The sequence below is a fragment of the Magnolia sinica genome, chromosome 12 (genome assembly GCF_029962835.1).
Source record: "Magnolia sinica isolate HGM2019 chromosome 12, MsV1, whole genome shotgun sequence".
Lineage (NCBI taxonomy): Eukaryota > Viridiplantae > Streptophyta > Magnoliopsida > Magnoliales > Magnoliaceae > Magnolia > Magnolia sinica.
In genome coordinates, this window is record NC_080584.1 from 79,005,247 (window position 1) to 79,020,349 (window position 15,103).

Sequence of the window (15,103 nt, forward strand, 5' to 3'; positions counted from 1 at the left end):
TATTTTACCTCAATTGCATAGGAATTGAGACCAAAAGTCTATTTTGCCCGAAAACTATCGTCCACAGAGGCCTACTAAAAATTAATTGGATCATTCGATTAATGTAATTTTGGCATGTAGCCAATGTGATGTGTTTAATACTTAATGACAGTTCATATTAATTAACTGGTGTCCAAGTGAATGGGTGGAACCGAGAACAATGTAACTTGGTGCTTGGAGAATATTTAGCATTCTCTTGTTTTTAGAATTTTAATAAAATGACATTTATTTATTTATTTTATTTTATTTTTTACTTCATTGGATAGAATCACCCAAAAAAATTTCCTTAGATGTCACCGCCTATATTGAAGGGTCTTTTTATTTCACTCTAATGATTATTATCTTATTTTTTAATATGACCAAAATACTCATAAACTATGGGCATATCTTTGCATATTTTGATGAAATTATTGATTTAAATTATTATTGATTATCTTGATATGGCTTAAATATCTGTCCATTTACTTTTGAATGGTCTAGATCACTCCCCACTGTCATAGAATGATCCAAATCCCTATTCAACTACTTCTGAACAACTCAAGAAATTTACCAATTTTTGAAGTATCCAAATTATAAATAATTTAGTGTTTGTCCACATTCTTGGAATGCCCGAGATGGCCATGTATGTACTTTTAAATGGTCCAAATCATGGTCACAAATACTACTTGGGGACATTTTTGTAACTTGTAAAAGTAGGCTAGTAAGGTGACTTGAATTTGACTAAAAGTGATAAAATAAATAGACATCACTAAATATTAGAACATTTTTAGGCTATTTTTATCTAACTAAATAAACACAAGAGTGGCATTTCATAAACATCTACTTAATTTTTTTTTGGGAGGGGTACTTTCGTCATAACAGAAAACCCAGGCTCAACTCCACACACCGTCTCATTCGTTTGGACTAGGGGTGTACATTGAGTCGAACTGAGTCGAGCTGGCCTCAGCTCGACTCGGCTTGGCCACTAGCTGACCTCAGCTTGAACTCGACTCTGCTCGGTCTTAGAGCTTGACTGGCCAACTCAACTCGGTTTGGTTAGTAGCTCGGGCCAGCTCTGGCCGAGTTCGACACAAGATCGAGCTGAATTCACTATTGAGGTATTTTCATAAATATATGGACTATACCTTCAAAATCTCACTATATTTAATATAACAACAATGGTTTTACATGTATTTTATCGAATACCTTCTAAGCAATATAAAAATCAAGAAAAAAAGGATGTTGGTTTTGTATACATGCCTTGCTTGCCATCAGCTATACTTCTTTGAGTCATTTCATCAAACACTTGGTGGGCAACATAAATATCAAAGTAACCCAGTCATTGAACCGGTTCGATCCGAGTCGAGCTGGGGCTAGCTCGAACTCAGCTTCGAATCGACTAGCTTGGTTCGCGTACACCCCCGTTTCGGACCAAACCCAGTGAAACCGTTACTCCCTCCCCTGCATTAAAAGCCCCAGCAAAAACCGTCCCCAGACAAATAAATCCCTCCGTCCATTGCAAAACCCGCTTCTCTCTCGCTCTCTCTCTCTCTCTCTACAAATCAACGGAACAAAAAACCCAACATCTCCCCTCAACGGATCAATCTCCACCGTCCATCAGATTCTGCCCTCACCCGTCCTCGCGCGCCATGCTTCCCCAACAGCCTCCGCCACACGCATCCTCCCATCCGTCGCCCCCTCGCTTCTCCTTCTCCCACCCAACAGCCTCTGGCCCCCACCGCAAGATCGCGATCGCCGTCGATCTCAGCGACGAGTCGGCCTTCGCCGTCCGTTGGGCCGTACATAACTACCTCCGCCCCAGCGACTCCGTCGTCCTCCTCCACGTCCGCCCCACCTCCGTCCTCTACGGCGCCGATTGGGGCTCCGTCGACCTCTCCCTCCACGACTCTGCTGACTCATCGGAAGAGTCCCAGCGGAAGCTGGAAGACGATTTCGATGCTTTCACCGCTGCCAAGGCCGCTGATCTCGCTCAGCCCCTTGTCGCGGCCCGCATACCGTTCAAGATCCATATCGTCAAAGATCATGACATGAAGGAGAGGCTCTGCTTGGAAGTCGAACGGCTGGGATTGAGTGCAGTGATCATGGGGAGCCGTGGGTTCGGTGCATCGAGGCGGACGATTAAGGGGAGGCTCGGGAGTGTTAGCGATTACTGCGTGCATCATTGCATTTGCCCGGTGGTGGTTGTGCGGGATCCGGATGAGAAGGATGGAAGCATGGCCGTAGAAGCTGCTGCTGTGGGGCCCAAGGCGGTGGCGAAGGATGCAGAGCTGCATCCGCTGCCAGAGGATGAGCAGGAATACCATGACACTTCAGATGAACAGAAAGGTTAGGGCTTTTCTTATGTCATTTTTACTAGAACTGGTTCGGTGCCTCTGAATATGCAGTTGAAACAAGGAGCATTGGATTCTCCATTGGACGGTTGGTGTTTCACCTGTAGAAGTGAATTAATGGTTGTAGATGTGGAGGCACTGAATCACTTCTCAGTTTTTCTCATTTGCAGGACTACTTGAAATTGTTGCTTGTGGCATGTTTGTTTGGAGATTGATGGTGGTCATTTGGTGGGCCATGTTCTAGGTGGCCCACCATGCGAAAAATTGGACTGAACCGATGATCATGGCTTTTGTTTTATTGGATATTTTGTGGGTAGGATGTGAATTGTTGGTCTTTTCAGTTTTAGTTCTGTGGCTTTTTGGGTCATTGGTCTATTTGATCTGTGGGATTTTTAATCGGTGGGCTATTCACGGTTCGGATCAGTGGTGCCTTTATTGCAACTGCTTGTTTGGTGGGCAATATTTGGATGGCATTCTCTGCACGCTGGATCGATCGAATGATCCCAACCATCCGGTTACTGGACTTACTGTGTGTAGAATCTGAACCATTGCATGTTGTAGTTCAAACTCTGTTTGTGAGCCATAGCGTGGCCAGTTGGATTGTCCAATCTGGGGATTTTCACACCAAGGGCCATTGGCAATTGGTCCTATTGGAACGCTGTACTTGGAGACAGTGACCATTCATTTGGTGGGCCCTGTTCGTTGATGACCAGCCATGCAGAGATAGCACCCATCTCCCTGCTCTCCTGTTGCTGGTCTTTTGCAGTGAAGACTGGGAACAATTGGCTTTTGCAATTTTAGCAGTTGGTTTCTGGCAATTTATTTAATAACGGGAAGAATGGTTGTAATGGCTACCATAATTACTGTTACAATACGTAATGGTGATTATGTCGATTACATATGTCGAAAAAAAAAAAAAAAAAACTGCATCAGCCCCATAATGAGCTGTTAAGGGCGATTTTTTCTGTAATGGATGTTATGGTCCCATAATGCCTAATGGTTCCTAATGTTATCATTACGTAATGGCCATAATGGCTGTTACATAACCACTTTTGAATACCCTGCTTTTCAGTGGATCCCATTGGGTGGTTTGATCTTTGGGAGTTATGCATCACGGGTTGTCCGCAGTCTGCCGCACTAGGTGAAGGGTTCTTACCCTAGAGGGTAGGCCAATCCAGAGACTGATTTTTGGTCTGGTGGATTGCATTCCTTTTCCACTATCATTTCTAGTGTTCCCAAATACAATTAGAACCAAGTGGATTGGAGGTACAAATGGGCCAGTCAACCTGATTACTGATTGGACCTGATGATGTAGGTCCACGATTCACCTAGTCCCGTGACCCATTGTAGGGCCCAACATGTGCTGATTTTGTACTGTTTATTTTTAGATTTGAGGCTTAAGTATTAATATTTGCAATTTACTATTTGTGAAAAATATGGGGGTTGATTTAAAGATGTGATTGAAGATATGAGGGGAATGTGATTGAAGATATGAAGGGGATTTAGAGATGTAATTAGGATTATTTTCTATAGTTGTTTTTATTATTATTAGACTTTTATCATCTTAGGTAGATTAAATTGATTTAAAGTCAACCATGATTTATTTGAAATCAGTCTCTTATTTTTAGGAATTCTCACTAAAAATTTATTTAAGGTCTATAAAAAGGGGGAGTGGTGTAGGAGGTAGGCATTTCAAAATTTCCAAGTAGTGCAAGAAGAAGTTTGATATCTATAAAATTAATTTTCCCCCTCTACTCAACTATTCTTGTGGGTGTACTTATGTCCATCTATTTGTGATTTGGGTATCGAGATCTCATTGACTTGATGATCGGGTTGCACCATTTTGGTATTAGAGTGGGTCATCTTTGGGAATTTTTGACTCTACATTATCTTTCAATGGCTTCGAACGGGGTGACACAAGAAGAGTTAGTACAAGTAACCGAATTGATCTGCCCACTCTTAGAGCGAATATATTAACTCATACATACAGGGTATGCATTCTCACTAATCAAGTGGGAGAATTTCGGCATGGAGGGAATCTAGAGACTGAAGTTGGAGCATGTGAAGTGTGGACACGAAGGAGGTCTCCACTGAGGTCCTAATCAATTACAGACAGTTTGGCTTATGAAGACACCATTAATCCAACCCCTTGATTGTTGGAACGTGACAAAGAACCCAATTGCATATTTGGGATGAACATTTCAGGTTGAGATGCACGCCTGAGAAAACCATGAAGGAATAATTAGAAATGAAGTCATTGAAAGCAATCTAAGTTTAACCCAAATTAGAGGTAAAATTATGGAGTGAGGTGGTTCTACCTTGCGTTGAGAAAATTGGAGACTGCCTAATTAGGGGACTTTGGTTGGGGTTGAAGGGCATGAAAGGATAATGAGAAAATGGCTGAAAAGGACTTGAACAGAGGTGTTGAGAGGGGATGCAAAGGCTTTTTCACTTAGTGAAGGCAGGGCCTTATATAGGAATTTGTTGACGAAACCAGATTCATAATGCTGACACCAACTGGCTGTGATGAGGCTATTAAAATGATGATGATGATGATGATGATGATTGTTTGGGTTTTCAAGCAGAACATGCTCTATTAAACTATTAGGATTCTGATCTTGTTCTGAAATTGCATATTTTGGAAGTCTTTGTTTCTTGGATTCAGAGTTACTGAATGGATCAGTGCTTCTCGCTCTGCTCTTGTTCAACCCCCCCGCTTTGTGGAACCTGAAATATGTGCTTTATATTTATATTTACAACTCTTTCAATGCCATGTTGCTTCATTTTGCTTTTAAAAATCAGCCGTGTCAGGTATTGTATGGTCAAGATGACCATTAAATGATATGCCCAAGTTTTGCACTAAACTGTCTAAAACTCCCATGAAATGAAACAAACCATGTTTATAAACATTTCTAAATACTTGCCTTCCTCAAATATGTGATTTAAGATGAATGCATTTGGCAGAACCTACGGGTAGCCACACTAGGTAATAAGTCATGTACAGCGAATACCAATATTTTTCCAGTTAGGAGGAGGAAGTTGGTGCAAGTTGAAGGCTCTAAAAGGGGTGAGGGGAGGAAGTTGGTGCAAGTTGAAGGCTCTAAAAGGGTGAGGGGAAAGCCCAAAAGAACATGAGTGGAGGTGGTAAGAAAAGACTTGAGAACCTATGGTGTAACTGAAGTTATGGCCCTTGACAGAGTGCAATGGCAGAAAAGGATTCATGTAGCCAACTTGAATTAGTTAGGAAAAAGCTTAGATGATGATGATGAAATACTTACATCCCTCAAATATGTGATTTTAACAGGTTGAATCAGGAGGCTATTGGTGTGACTTGGCCATACCATCGAGCACTGAAACTGAAATGTATTGGGAGATACGTATGGTTTTGGACGATGCTTCAGTCCTTTGCTTTTAATGGTATTGTGACAATTTGAGACTGAATCTTTATTTGAGGGTTTCATGTCAGTTTTCATGTTGGCAAAAGTTGGTTTGTATTCTTTGTTGCCATCATAAAGTTTACCAGATCTATTTGTTTTAGATTTTACCACCTATTACTTTATTATGTCGCATGACATCTTGCCAATATGCATGTTGTTCCTCTGTAAAGACATTTATGTGAAATTTTGTTAAGTAGTTTGGAAACTAGCAGTAAGTTGATTTTGAGTTATGGCGGTTGCTATGTTGAAAGTTTGATAGTGTGCTTCATATCTGTCATTTTCCTCATTTCACGCATGTCTTTCCTTGTTCGCTGTGGAAACTTGGAACTAAAGCTTGAGGATGCTTCCCATTTTTTATTTTCTATCATGATCTGTTTGGATAAAGAACACAAACTACTAGAATGAGGTAGTTTGCTCCATTCATTTGATCTTGAGTTGGATGTACATAAAATGAGAACCAGTGGAAAAGACTCACAAAACAGTAACTGAACAAACCATAAAAGAATAAAGAGGGTCGAAAATATAGAAGAACGAAAAAAGAAGAAGAAGAAGAAGTGTCTTCAAAATGTTGAGCTGGAGACTTCTCAACACTGCCCCTCTAACCGGAATGTTGAGAAAATCATGCCTCATTCTCCTCTTGAGGCGAGAAAATATGGTTTTTCCTGATGCTTCTGCTGAAATTTTGCAACTTGATCTCGACTTCACAGGTTAGCATAGTCTTCTATTATTCTTTATCAGTTCCTCAATTTCTTGTTTTGAACAAATCGTGTGATTCTTTATACAAGGCTTCTTGTGTGGAATGCATGCTGTATTAACTTCCACTCAAGCAAATCTCATATTCACTTCTCGATCTTGTTTGTTATACTGCTTCCTTATGTTGATCACATCAAACGATAAAGAAGACCTACTGCATTATTTGATTTCAATCAACTTTTACATTAGCTTCTTATGTTATTAAATGATAAGTTAAAATTCTATGATAAGAGCTAACGGGACCACCTGTTCGAGGATGTTTGGTGGCAGTCTCCTGAGATTTGGACATTTACCCTTTGATTGCCTCATTTCCATTAAACTCGGATGGTCTCCATAATCTTTAAATAATCAAAGGGTTGAGATAACTTCAGTTTGAGATTTGTTCTGGGTATACCACAGCCACAGTTTGGCTCACGATATAGACAGTTTTGGTCATTGGAAGGACTTAATATCCATTGGTTTATGTCCCAACATATCCTATGAGGTGTCATTCTCTCTTGGAGTACCAAATGACTTCCTATTGGATGTCATTCCCTATTAAAAAGCATACAACAGATCTTTTTTTGTCACATAATACTGCAGAGATTGACCATTCCCGTGGCTATTATAACTGGTATTTTGTGAGCTCAGTTCCAGAAATACTAGTATTTCTGTATGTGTATGTAATGACTTGTATTTGGATGCATGTGAGGAGAGCAGGTGTTACTTTTTTTACTGGTTCCACAGGCACAATTGAAAAATAGATGGCAAGATCATAGTCTCCTGTTTTAATGGAATGGAAGAATACAGCAATGGTGTGAGTAGAATAAAAGATCGCCTGAAATCAAGTTGGCTCAGTTTCACTGGACAATGAACCTGAACCACCCCACCTGCCCTTCTGGATGGGTTACGACGACTCGACACAGATCCAGTCGAGCCAAAAAACAAGTCTTAGTGTTTTTGTTCCTAAGGTTACTTTTTGAAACTAGAGTTTTTAGTCATTGTGGGCTGTCATGGTTGCAGTATTTACACTTCAAATTGAAATGTGGGACCCAAATATGGTAATCATTTCCAAATGTCTGGGAAACTTTATTTTGAGATAGGCAAGGTTTGCTAGCGTACAAAGGTATCCTGCATGCCCTCCTTGATGCAAGGTCAGTTGGATACCCTTTCATATTCAACATCACCATCACCATCTTCTTCTTCTATTTAATTCTTTAGAATTAGCATTGTAGTTTCACCTGTGTCTTAAACAAATTTCCATTTCCTTGTTGCAGATGCTTGAAAAGTTACTCAGAAATGGAGTGGTTCTCTTGAATCCAGGTGAAGCAGTATATGTTTCCTGTTCCCAAGATCTTTGATTCTGTTTTAATCATTGTTCACTGGGCTATTTGGAAGTCCACCCAATTGGGTTGGTTCAGTTTTTCTCCCACGTCATTTGCATTCATGTCACATGTCAGAGTTCCAGACCATTCATCAAGTAATGTTCACTGAGCATTCCTGATAAAAAATAATGTCGGTCCGGTAATCAGACAGATCGAACTTGCATATGAAAGATAGGCCGTCAAAAGAAAAGGAAAAAAAAAAAGAAGAAGAAGAATCTAACTGTCCACATTCAACTTTCCGGTGTGATGGCTCACTCGATGGGTGTACCACCCCCTATGTGGGAACCAGGAACTTCATGGCATCTGTAATGTAGATCTCACCCTATCAAAACTGGATTTATTGATCAGTTGTAATGTAAGTTACTCGTTTTTGTTTTTGTTTTTGGTTACACACACCTCCGCACTCACGCAGTAGTGGGATTTCACTACCTAATGGGTACTCGAACCCAAGACCTTGTGTTGAAAGTCCTGAGAGTCTTCCATTAATGTAAGTTGTTGAATGTCATTGAATGTGGAATGTTACTCTGTTTTGAGTGATGGTACCACATTCCATTCCCCCTACTGCTACGCAAGTGTGATGTCTACCATTGAATGTTTTGCTCCCAGTATTGTTCTTTATTCCTTTCATCATGAATTCTTGTGAAGGTCGCGTGATGTGGGATCGAGACATTCAGTTGTTGCATGCAGTCTAGTGAGAGCAGCGCTGGTTTGCAGTCTTGTGAGAGCAGCTCTGGTTTGTTATATGTGGGGGTGTCATTGTATTGTGCAGAAAGCAGATGTGATTAAGCTGTGCAATTAGGGAGCTTGGAGAGATCTGAGGATGTTGTTCAAGGTGTGGACAAGTACCATGCAATTGAACGGTGTTAGTCTTACTGCTATTATTCTCTACTTCTTGTCACACATATATATCACATCTGATGAACTGGATTGATTGATAATGGGCATTGTATGTTTTGAATCACTTGGATTCATTGCAGGACATCGAAAGGTTCAACTGCTTGTTAGATGACACATTAGCGATGATATGAGCTATTCTGTAGGCAACACACGCTTTGAACATGGCCCATATAAGAAATAGGGGTAGTTCACTCCTCAAGTGAGCCACATATGCATATTGAATTTAAACCGTGGGTCCGTTTTTCTTTCTAACCTTCCACTTTCCCATTCAAATGTGGTCTGCTTGATCGGCAGAACTGTATCATTTTTTGTTCTAGGGTCTGTTTTAACTGTACACTTACACTACCTGTTGAGTGGTGTGGATCTCTCACATGCCTGCTAGGGGTGTCAATGGGTTGGCTTGGCCCGTCGGGGTTCCGGGCTTGGACTAAGGTGTCCAAATCACATAGGCCCGGCTTGACAGGATCAAAAAATTAATTTCAAAATTTAAATTGGCCATTGTTTGGAAGGAGGGGATAGCTTCTGACTTATCAAAAGAGAATTTTTGAATTGAATGGGCTCCACCACGGTGTATATTAAAATGTACCCAAGCACCATTTGTGAACCCAACGTTAGGACCATGGATGAAAAATCTCCGTTTGTAATTAAGGTGGACCACACTTTTGGAAAAAGTATTCAGGGCAACTCTTACCTTCCAAATTGTTTCCATTTCTGTGGCCCACCTGAATCACAGTTCATTCTGATATTTTGGGCCATTAGCCTAACTTATGAACACAGATAATGGTCCAACTTGATCTCACATGCACATCACGGTGTGGGTCTCCAAAAAACAAAAAGATGACCAATCCTCTGCTCTATCATTTAACCGAAAGTGCATCTACCATCATGCTAAGTGTTTGGTTTGTTATTAATTACAAAATTAAATTATTAATTTTAATTAGTCCGATCTTATACGGTTCAAAAAATCATGGTTTTGACATTTTACCCTATAAAAGAGAAATTTCGTCGTTAAAATTTACATGATCTACTCATCAAACAAATGAGGGTACTTTTCTCGAATCTCTGCTTCTTACTCACATGATGCTTTGTTAGCTCCATGATGAGTCCATAACAACTTAAACAGTGATATAGTCTTGGTCAGCAAAACATGCTCTTTCTGATCCAGGATACAAATTGCTTTCTCTATGTACGTTGTATCTTTCTGAAATTTGAGGTATTGTTAGTCGATCATGTGTGAAATGTTTCTTTCGCATTGCTGAAGCATTTATATGTGTAATACATTATAAACACTAGCTAACTAATACGACAATGCAAGATGATAAGGCATAGCTCCAATTCATTCCAAAATCTCCTTCAGTACCAAAAGACATCTACCCTTTTATCGGTAACGCCTTTAGGAACACATGGTCTCCAATTGAGAACTTTAAATCATGCCTTCAATTATTCACATAACTCTTCTATTAACTTTAGGCCGTTAGCAGTTGTTCTTGATAATTTCTACATTCTCCATGGCGTCTTGAACAATATCGGGTCCAACTAACCATTTTTCTTCGACTTCCATACAACAATTCGGCGCACGACACGAATGCGCATAAAGTACTTAATAAGGAGTCATCCCAATACTAAGTATGATAACTGTTGTTATATGAAAACTTTGCAAAATATAGATTGTCATTACTTCCCTTGAAATACAGGGCACATGTCCATAAAATGTTTGAAGTATCTATTCCACACGCTTCATTTATTCATTTGATTGTGAATGATACGTTGTACTATAGTCAAATTTAGTGCCAATGGCATTTGGTAAACTTGTCAAAAAATGTGAAATGAAATGCGGTCGCAATTTGACACGATAGGTTTATGAGAACTTATGAGCAGGTTGGATGGGAGATAAACTTCTCGATGGACCTTAAAAGGTTTCAATGGTGCACATCATTGTCCTAACTGCTTTATGTGGCGTGGTTTACTCAAGTTTTGGATCTGCCACATTTTTTATCCATTCCCTAAAAATCTTGCAAAATGTATAAATAGTATGGATATTACACATTCATTATGGTCGACCAATGAATCTGGTTACACCAACAAAGGGTCCGTGGCACACCACACGATCTGCTGAATGGAAGGAGATCCGTCAGTCCATCTAATGCAGCCCTCTGTATTTGGACTGTCACGACTAGGACATGGTTACAAGGCATCAAATACCAGGTGAGGGCAATGTATAAGGCACTTACAAGAACATGAAAGAGAGAAAAGCAACATATGAGTCGAAACTATCTGGATCCACTGCTTGGCACAGGCAGGGACCAAGGAGGACTTGAGCAAAATAGCCTGATCATCAGTTTCTGTGGGCGGCCCACTCATTAACTATGCCGAGGTTGTATTTATTTGTAATGCAAGACTAAAATTCTGGACTAATAGGATGAGTAGGAGCTGCATAAGAATACAGCTACTTCAATCAAATCAATCACACCATCATCCCTGTCGATGAGCTCAATACACGCATTCACACGCAAAACAAAGGAAAGCCAAGCCAAGAAAAAAAGGAAAAAAACAAAGAAAAAAAAGAAAAGAAAATACGAAGCACAATCGAAACCGTCCATCACACCACCGAAGAGGAGCAGAGAGGGGAAAGAGAACCTTCAGTTCAGTGCCTTTTAAGAGGGTACCATTCTATGAAGTGGATGTGGCCTTTGATATTCTCATCTTCCCATCTGAGATTCTCCCACCACCCCAATTCACCTCCCACCTCAACACCACCACTACCCCCAATAGCATTGTGGGGGCCGGCTCGAAGCGGAAGCGCCTTCAGCTTCCTACATCCTCTCACTCTCAGCTTCTTCAACGTTGGAAAATACCTGCCGCTGCAAATTCTCTCAAGCTTCGGTAGCTCCCACAGATGGACCGTGTGCAGCCGTTGGAGAGAGTCGTCCACCACCACAGTGTCCCCTTGAAACACCGACTCAAGTCTACTGCAGAATCCGATCTCGAGCTTTTCCAGGCACGGTAAGCTGACACCTGAGGAGGAGAAGTTGACGAGTCTTGGACAACAGTCCAGACGTATGTGCTTCAGGAGGGGGAAGCTTATGATCGTACCCATGCCGTCACACACGCTCCTTAGATTTGCAAGATCAGACATCCATATCTTCTCCAATCGTTCAAAGCATTGATTCTTTTCACCAAGGAATATCTCTATCCGTTCACACCTCATGACCAGATATTCTCTTAATTCCTTCATTTCATCAGCATCACCAAGATCTGATAATTTTCGGATGTAGGCATTGTCACACAGAGTTAGTAATTCTGTACGACCGAGAACCCCATGAATACCATTTGGACACCTATTACCTCCTTGTATCTCCAACTGCCTTTCGAAATGGCCTGAAGGACAAGGTGAATAACAGATTTGGGTTTTCAAATCGATTTCCTTGTATACGGACTTCCTTCCCTGGAGATGGCTGCCTTTTTCTCTTCCTCCTGGGCAAGGAGAGATGCGGATATGGAATCGAGAGAAGCATTTTTCTCTCAATACTTTTGAGGATGGTTTTAAGGACTGTAAAAGCTTGTAATTACTTATCCTCATGCGTGCCCCACCTTCATCACTAGGATTTTCATCATCCTTTGGTGAATTAAAGGTTCCACGGTCGTCAAAGTTGAGCTCTTCCAGCTCAGTAGGCAAGTCATCCCAGTTGATCTTGCGAATGTGGTTCATGTGGAGCATGTGCAGCCGCCTTAGATGAGATGCTGCGCTGATACCTTCAGGCAACTGTTGGAGTTGAGTGCCTGAAATATAAAGCACATCAAGTCTTGTAAGATCAGACAAGCATAAGGATTCTAAGCTTCTGCAACCTTTTAGGATGACTTGCTTAATGGCCGTAATACGAGACAGGGCAAGCTTTTGGAGGTTTGGCAAGACAGCCCCAGGAGAAGAAGAAACCTCTTCTATGTCTTCGATGGCGTTACAAGAGTCGAGGTCAAGCACCTCAAGTTTGGAGAACCTTCGCAAATGAGGCAGCAACTTAATCTTCAAGGAAGAACATCCTGTTAATATGAGTTGCCTAAGATTGACCAGTTTGGAGAGAGAAGGTGGTAGAGATTTTAGATTGTCATCATGAGCTAAGTTGAGAACCCGAAGCCATGGCAAACGCTCAAAGAAAGCGTCTGGAATTTCCGTTAGAGATGAGGAAGTTGTTATTGAGAGTTGTTGGAGGTTGTGCAGCTGTGGAAAAGAGGAAGGAAGAGATCTGGTCTCTGTGTTAGAGAGATGGAGAGATCGAAGGTTGTTCTTGTGCTGAAGGCACTCATCTGGTATCGATTTCAGAGGAGTACGTTCAAATTGAAGGAACTCGAGTTTGTCCAAAGCTTGCAAGGAAGAGAGGAGAGACTCGGGCTCTAAAAGTTCACATCTATGAATAGACAAGAACCTGAAATTGTGCAAGGAGGAGATGCAGAGGGGCAGAAATCTGATTTTAAAGAAAGAGAGGATGAGGACCCGAAGGCCTTGCATTTGCTCGAAGACGAAGTTGTTTGGAAGGGTAGGACGACGACTACCGGGTCCTTCGAGCAGTAGAGTGGAGAGTTTGGGGAATTTAAGAGTAAGAGGGAGGTCATCACTAGGTTGTAGAAACCATATCGCCATCCTTTGAATGTCTTCCCACTCGCCAATGTTCTCTGTCGGAAGGGAAGAATTATGGATCCAGAATTTGCCATGAGTTGAAGCTATTCTGTTACTCGACATGACCAGTTCTATAGCTTTTTCAGCTAAACGTCGGGGCACCCTCACATCAGCATCCACTTCCTGTACCATGGAACGATCCTCGAGCTCTATAAGCAGAGCATTCACCTTCTTCTCCAATGTCGTCAAATCCTCTTCTTCTTCAATTCCCTCTCTCATAACCATAATTCCCTCTGCAATCCAATACCTTGTCAGCAAACTCATTTTAAAACCCCTTGAGAAACTTACTGAAAATAACAGGAGGTAGAAGAAGCATTCAAGGACAGCATGGGGAGTGAAACAGGCAGCGATTGTGGGAGAAGAAGTGACAGCGACAGCCTCGTCCCGTAACACATCTATGGATAAGTCTTCATATTCAATGCTCTTCTCCGAATACAACCAGCTGTTGCTGCTAACGTATACAACCTTTGAGTCATAAGAGAGTACCTTTCTACCACTTGGAACACCCACAGCATCTAAATCAATGTTGGTGGTGGCATCTCCTAGTATTAGTAAGAACCTCCTTCCAATCAGTGATTCATAGATTTTAAGCGAGACTTCCTCCTGTACATCCGTTTTATCGTCATCATCCTTGCCTTCGACACCTTCCGTTGTCCCAAAGCGTTGCACAATTTCCATCTGCACGTTCCGAGGACTCCAATCCCTTTTCGGTAGCTTTACCATTATCTGAAATTCGAAGAGATCATCTGATCCCTTCAATTTTCGAGCTGCATATTCCGCGATCCTCCATCTCCCAACACCGTCATATCCCTTTACATGAATGACTCTGATCTTTGGATTCCTCAAGCATTGCAAGAGCTTTTCCCCAGCACGTTCTACATCAGCGGTGAAATTCTCTGACCCTCCTTCGAATGTCATAGCCTCTCCTCCCTTCTCGGACAATGGAAACATCTCGTCTAGCCATGCCTGTGGGTCTCTCTTATCTCTGAAAATACGACAGCCATCCATTGATTAGAGATGTAAAGGCTTGTTTTAACAGATCAAATGTTTTTTTTTTTTTTTTTCACATGCACCTCGTGGGCCTACCTTTATATATGTACAGTATATCCACGTGGATTTTTCATATTATTTAGGGCATGGGACTAAAAATGCAGCAGTTCCAAGTAGACCACACGACAGCTGTGATTCATGATCCTTAAAAACTTTTTGAGGGCCACAGAAGATTTGAATGAAGCTGCTATTTATCATTTTCCTAGGCTTGTATGACTTTGTCATTGGATGGAAAATAAACCATTCAGTGGGATTTAGAAAGTTTTTAATGGTCACTATTTCTATTGTGTGGTTCACCTAAAATTTATATATGCTCCATTTTTTGTGTCAAGCCTTAAAATGATATTCAAAAACTAATGGATGAAGTGGACACCCTACACACATCAAGTTGGCCCCACAGTAAGGGCAGCACCGTGTTGGGAGAGGCCCGGGTGCACCTAATCCGCTCCCATGTTGAAAGTGTTTGTAATTTGTTTGGCCGAGTATGGAGTAGAGTAGATTAGCTGTTACTTATGTAACATCTCAGTAGGTATTACCTGGATGAGAATTAGCTACTTGACC

General features: G+C 41.3%; 2 protein-coding genes across 6 annotated transcripts in view; one reads left to right on the forward strand and one right to left on the reverse strand.

Moving 5' to 3' along the window:
* The first annotated feature begins 1,493 nt into the window (after window positions 1-1,493).
* Window positions 1,494-8,902, forward strand: LOC131221835 (universal stress protein PHOS34-like). 5 transcript variants are annotated; one of them, XR_009159613.1, is made up of 4 exons: window positions 1,495-2,364; window positions 5,674-7,692; window positions 7,816-7,861; window positions 8,569-8,902. XR_009159613.1 is itself a non-coding variant. In XM_058217136.1 (3 exons), exons 1-2 carry the CDS (start codon window positions 1,668-1,670, stop codon window positions 7,821-7,823), a joined length of 705 nt encoding a protein of 234 aa, XP_058073119.1. In that variant the 5' UTR covers window positions 1,497-1,667; the 3' UTR covers window positions 7,824-7,861; window positions 8,693-8,902. The 5 variants fall into 5 exon arrangements, 3 of the variants coding, with proteins under 3 accessions (XP_058073117.1, XP_058073119.1, XP_058073118.1); XR_009159614.1 differs by having other exon boundaries at window positions 8,693-8,902; XM_058217136.1 differs by lacking the exon at window positions 5,674-7,692 and having other exon boundaries at window positions 1,497-2,364; window positions 8,693-8,902.
* Window positions 8,903-11,027: 2,125 nt separating this feature from the next.
* LOC131220301 (uncharacterized) overlaps window positions 11,028-15,103 on the reverse strand; it is a 28,110-nt gene continuing 24,034 nt past the window's right edge. Inside the window, exon 3 of the mRNA XM_058215251.1 lies at window positions 11,028-14,501. Coding sequence (XP_058071234.1) covers window positions 11,465-14,501 — 3,037 coding nt within the window. The 3' untranslated portion in view covers window positions 11,028-11,464. The remainder of the gene's footprint in view (window positions 14,502-15,103) is intronic.